Source organism: Solanum pennellii, chromosome 8, assembly GCF_001406875.1.
Source record: "Solanum pennellii chromosome 8, SPENNV200".
In the NCBI taxonomy this organism is placed as follows: domain Eukaryota; kingdom Viridiplantae; phylum Streptophyta; class Magnoliopsida; order Solanales; family Solanaceae; genus Solanum; species Solanum pennellii.
In genome coordinates, this window is record NC_028644.1 from 4,281,370 (window position 1) to 4,287,409 (window position 6,040).

At 29.1% G+C, this 6,040-nt stretch overlaps 1 protein-coding gene across 1 annotated transcript; it reads right to left on the bottom strand.

Annotated features, from left to right (window-relative positions):
• Positions 1-724: 724 nt before the first annotated feature.
• On the bottom strand, positions 725-5,776 carry LOC107026725 (2-isopropylmalate synthase A-like). Its single transcript, XM_015227801.2, has 11 exons — positions 5,502-5,776; positions 5,163-5,427; positions 4,875-5,088; positions 4,213-4,293; positions 4,029-4,121; positions 3,857-3,943; positions 3,324-3,424; positions 1,877-1,910; positions 1,715-1,789; positions 999-1,094; positions 725-879 (listed from the first exon to the last, which is right to left on the bottom strand). The coding sequence occupies exons 1-10, from the start codon at positions 5,728-5,730 to the stop codon at positions 1,029-1,031; spliced, it is 1,245 nt and encodes a 414-aa protein (XP_015083287.1). The 5' UTR covers positions 5,731-5,776; the 3' UTR covers positions 725-879; positions 999-1,028.
• Between the last annotated feature and the right edge of the window lie 264 nt (positions 5,777-6,040).

Consider the following 6,040-nt stretch of genomic DNA (forward strand, 5'->3'; position numbering starts at 1 on the left):
TGAAAGAACCTTATGATCGAAAAAATTCCAGTTGTGGGTTGCAATCATCTCACATCAAACTTCGATGAGTGGAAAAAGCCCTAAGCTTCCCCATTTGATCAATTATTAGCAATAATACTTCAAATCATGTCAAGCATAATGGGATTAAAACCGATTTTCTCCAACACTTTAATCATATGTTTTTGCCATGTCATGTTTGATAACCACGTTTCACACTTGCCTCTCAATCTAATATCATTAACAATTTCTTGAGCCAGCAATATATTTTCAGTAATATTTCTCCCTTTAACAAGACGATATTGATTTTGTGAAACCCTACCATATCCCAACAATGTTGGTGAAAAAACCAATTCATCATTTAGAAATGATTCCATCAAAGCAATTAGCAAAAAAAATTATGATGTTTATTTAATATTTGAACTCTATGTTGAGTATTAATATTCCAAAATATAGCTTTGTATTTCATGACAAACTTGTATCTTCATCATCAAAACTACCTGTTATCAGTTCATCCACCTGGTTGGAAACCAGTGCATGTAGGGCTACCATTTGAAGAGGCTCTGGGTATGTTGTTATAACATATACTTGTTTGATTGGTATTTGTACGTTTGTTCTTTTCTGAACTCAATACTTTTAACTGGATCATAAATTTATTTGTAAAAATTTATCAAAATTACAACAAATAAAAGTCTAAACTCATGGTTTATAAAGTACAACAAGATCAAAACTAAAAAAGTTAAAGATTGAACTTATAAAATTAAAATATTGAATCTACACCTTAGACACATCAAGTAAATTTAATACATCAATTAATATAGCACAAAACCCTTGGTTGCTGCAAACATTTGATAAGCTCTACCATCAATAGGTGACAAGCTCCTGTATCAAATAATATGTCCATTTAACAGTAATACTTTGCATAAATAAATATTATAAATTAAAACTAAGTTAATTAATTAAAGAAAACCAATAAAAATAAAGAAATTAGTATTATGTACATGTATTTGTGTTAAGTCATCTCCAAGTTTTCAAGCAATTTGAGTCTGGATATCTTCATTTGATACAAGTGCTCTTAAATCATCATCTGTTATATTCTGAAGAAAAAAAACATATGCAACAAGAGATAAATAGGTGAAAAACATACCATAACAACAATATATACCTAGTGAAATTTTATTAGTAAGATTTATGTAGGATAGAATGTACGTAATCTTTACCAAGGGCAAAGCAACACCACTTCTCGATGTTATATTATTATTTGGTAATCGCGTTATTTTACATTCTTCTGTGTATATTATTATATGTTGCTCACGTTTGCTTAGTTTCTTTAACCTCGTAAATCTTTATTTTCTCAAGTAAGCTTCATCGATAAAAAAAGGGATAATGCACAAGTACCCCCTCAATCTATGTCTGAAATCTCAGAGACACACTTATACTATACTAAGGTCCTATTATCCCCTGAACTTATTTTATTAATAATTTTGTAATCCTTTTCGGCCTACGTGTCACTATCTTGTGGGCCCAACACTGGTTGACTTTTTTTTTCAAGCTAGTGCCACGTAGGCCGAAAAGAGATGGAAAATTACTTACAAAATAAGTTCAGGAGGTAATAGGACCTTAGTATAGTATAAATGCGTCTCTGAGATGTTCGAACATAGGTTAAGAGATACTCGTACATTTTCTCATAAAAAAAACATCAATAATATATTTTTACCTTTTTATTCCCAGCCATTGACTTAAATCTCCAAAAGAGGTCTTCAAGTACTTTATCCTCAAAATTATATCCAAGCTATGACAAAATAAATTGAGTGTTAATTACACATTGATACAATAATATCATAATTTAATTGTTGAACTCTTAAAATCTGTATCTTACCAAAAGCATTTTGGCTTTCAATGCATGACGCCCACTGCACAATATATTCACCATGTTATCAAATTTGTCAAAGGCAGAATATAAAAATTCAAAATTTAAAAATGAAATAGTCACTCTCTCTGACATATTTTTTTAAAAAATACATATTATCACGGAAAATAAAACGGAAGAAGATGGTAAACATGTACTCGAAAAGAAAACATGACGAATTTGTGTCACAATAGGTCAATGTCACCGCAATAAAATAATTAGATTGAATATCTTTTCTCTTATATACGATTTAAATTTATTATTGAATATTTAAATTAGATTCAATTTTTGAGTTTTTATCTTATTTGATTTTTTTTAAGGGAAAAGAGTCAGAAATATTTTTGAACTTTAATCGAAATTGTTATTATGGTATCAAATTTTTTGAAATGACCTCTTACCCCTACACTATTTAATAGTGTATTTTAAATGTATATATGTGTCCACGTGTACATAAAAATATTGCATAATTATAAATAATATTGTTTCCATGTGGGCAGTGGCGGAGTCATGATTTTAAATAAAGGGGTTCAAAATTCGTACAAATAGATACACGGAGTAGTCGACGAGGGTTCGACATCTACTATATATACATAAAAATATTGTTTTAATCATATATAAATAGTATAATTTTCCGTCGAAGGGTGTTCGGATGAACCCCTTATACCAAGGTGGCTTTGCCCCTGCATGTAGGCACATATATACCTTTAAAATACACTATCAAATAGTTGACGGACGTAAAAGATCCTCCATAAAATTTGGTAATATCGTAACATCAATTTCAATCAAAGATAAAATATTTTTCAGACCATTTTCCCTTTCTCTTTACACGTGTGATTTTATTTTATTTTTTTGTCTTTAGTCAATTTGGTTTGCATTGCATTACTACAAAAGAGTGGAATGAATTTCTCTTCTGATCATTATTCATGTTCTTTTGATTTCATCACTTTTTAAAGAGTAAAAATATCTTGAAAGCTTTTGTCAAAATTCAGTTTATGCAAGTATGCATGGTAACATGTTCTAACTTTTACTTGTGGCTCTTACATAATATATATTTTTAAAAAAAATTAATCGAACAATATCAGAAATAATATATATCATGTAATTTCACAAGTAGACTTTAAAAAATAGAGCGTACACGAATCTTATCATTATATCTTATAAAAATGAAGAGATTGATTTCAATGTCGAACATTTCAAAATAGCTAAAAAAAAAAAAAAAGACTACATAAACATATACAGCAAAATAGAGAGTAGCACTCATGTAATTTATATATATATATAGTTATATAAAATTAAATAACAAAAAAGTTAATATGATATAAATTTTGTAAAATAATCGACCAAAATGAATCATTGACAGTAAAACAATGATTATATGAAAAATAAAAATAAAAAATAAAAAAAAATCAATGCGTACCTGAGTTTTCCCAATTTAATACCATGTTCAGTTGAACGAATAAATCCAATATCTTCAGCAGATATAAACTCATATGTACTTCTGTTCTTTAATATTCCATCCTAAATTAAATACGTAGAATTTAATAAAAAAAGAAGATTTTGACTTTTTTTAATTGAGAACATAATGCTATTTAGAAGGTAAAAATATTGTTAATGACTAAAATAGACATTGCAAGGGTTGTTTAGTCATTACACCTTAGGTTGTTAATTAGGGTAAGTATCCAATAGTTAGTTAGGATTAAAAGTAAGTTATAACTAACTAATGCCTCTGTCTCAATTTATGTAACTTATTTTTCGATATTAAGTAACTATTAACTGTAAAATATTTATTTTATCCTTAATGAATTGATATACAGCCACACAAATTTCTATCATTCATTTTGAATCATAAATTTTAAAAGTCATATTTTTTTTTCTTAAACTCTGCACTGATCAAATTATCTCTCGTAAAATGAAACGGAGGGAGTACTAATTAAGGTTATTGGTCTTCACCTGATGAATTCCACTTTCATGAGAAAAAGCATTAACACCAACAATGGCCTTATGTGGTTGTAGCTTAAGCCCACTATACTCCTCTACCTGCATATATATCAAAAATATTATTATTATTTTTATTATTAATTAATTAATTTTAACAAGTAAAATACTATATATGTGTACATACCATGTTGCTTGTTGTGAATATATGTTTTGTATTAATCCCGGTATAGACACCACCTAGTACTTCCTCTCCACGACATTTTATGGCCATTACTATCTATATAAAATAGAAATAACAATAATATTAATTAGCTAGAGATAGATTAATATTTCATATATATAAATAATTAAACATTATTCTCCCTCACCTCTTCTAGAGAAGCATTTCCAGCTCTTTCACCAATACCATTGATGGTTACATCTACTTGTCTTACTCCTGAACAAATTCCCTGAATTCCATCGAGGTATCAGAGTCAAACTAAAGATACTTTTAGAAAAATTGAGGTTAATATAGTATTTTTTTCGTTTAAAAAAAATGATCTCTTTTCTGTTTTAGTCTGTTTTAAAAGAATGACCTCTTTTTTTTTTCTGATCACATTTTAATTTCACATTTTCACGTGGCATGTTTAATGCCACAAGATCAAAGGACAATTTTGTACATTTAACTTAACTTTAATTTAGGATCACAAACTCTATGTCAAGTCAAACCAGGTCATTCTTTGTGAAACGGAGGGAGTAAATATTATTATCTCCGTCCAATTTTTAACTGTCATAGTTTCGTTTTTTAGAGTCAAACGACAATAACTTTGACTAACATCTTAAGATGTATTTTTTTTATCATATTGATTCGCAAACAGTTTAGAATTTATAGTACTTTTCGCATAGTTTTTGAATATTTAAATTTTTTTGATATAAAATATCAAATTAATGTAATCTAATTTAATTTTGAAAATTACTCAAATAGACTTTTAAAAAACACAACATGACAATTGAAAATGAACCTAGAAAGTATTTGGAAATGAATACATACAGCTAATGTGTTGGCAGTAGCAAGTCCAAGATCGTTGTGACAGTGTACAGCAAGGATTACATTTTGAATTCCAGGGGTATTAGCTTTTACATGAGCAACTAGTTGTCCAAATTCATTTGGCAAATTGCATCCAACAGTATCAGCAAGACAAATGCATGTTGCACCAGCTTTGATAATTTCTCCAATAATATGACAGAGAAACTCCTTATCAGATCTGACACAGTGACAGCTCAAGCTAATTAGTGGTCTAAAGTCAAAATATATATAGTCCTAAAAACGTAGACAAACCTCGTAGCATCTTCGATTGCAAATCGAACATGCTCACATCCAAGGCTTCTAGCATAAGCTACCATACTAGTTGCTTTCTCCACAACTTGTTCTCTACTCATATTCAATTTATACTTCATATGTATATCACTTGTTGCGATAAACGTACAAATCATTGGTATCTTTGCATACTTCAAAGCATCCCAACATCTTTCAATCTCCTTCTTAGTACATCTCGCCGCACCACAAATCATCGGTACATATCCCTCTTCATCTACGCTATTACCTGTTGAGATATGATATAATTATGCATGGTAATAATTTTCTTAAATTAGACGATCATTTCAATTTAATTATTACCGATTTCATGTGCTATAGACTTTACAAGCTCAAACTCAACCTCAGAGGAAGCTGGAAAACCAGCCTCAATTACATCAACACCAAGCTTGACTAATTGATGTGCAATATCCATTTTTTGTTTAGCAGTCATGGCTGCACCAGGAGCTTGCTCTCCGTCACGAAGCGTCGTATCGAAAATTGAAACATAGTTAGGGTTTGAGAATTTGTTCAAACCATTAACAAGAGTCATTTTTTATTTTTCCTTTCTAAAATTGAATGAATGAGTGATGAATACATAATTGGGCTTAAGTTATATAGGCCAACTTATAACCATGTGAAGGTAGTGTACAAGTTAATGTTGATCTATCAAAGTCAACTTGAACTGATGAATCAAATCAAATCTAATAAATATAATAGCACTTTATTATTATAATTTTAATAATTAAGTTTTATAATTATAATTTTGTTTGTTGATGTCACATGTATGGTTGATATCTCCGATTCAAATCAAATCAAACTTCAAAATGATTTGGCGTTGAAAAAATAAATCACGTCGTAAA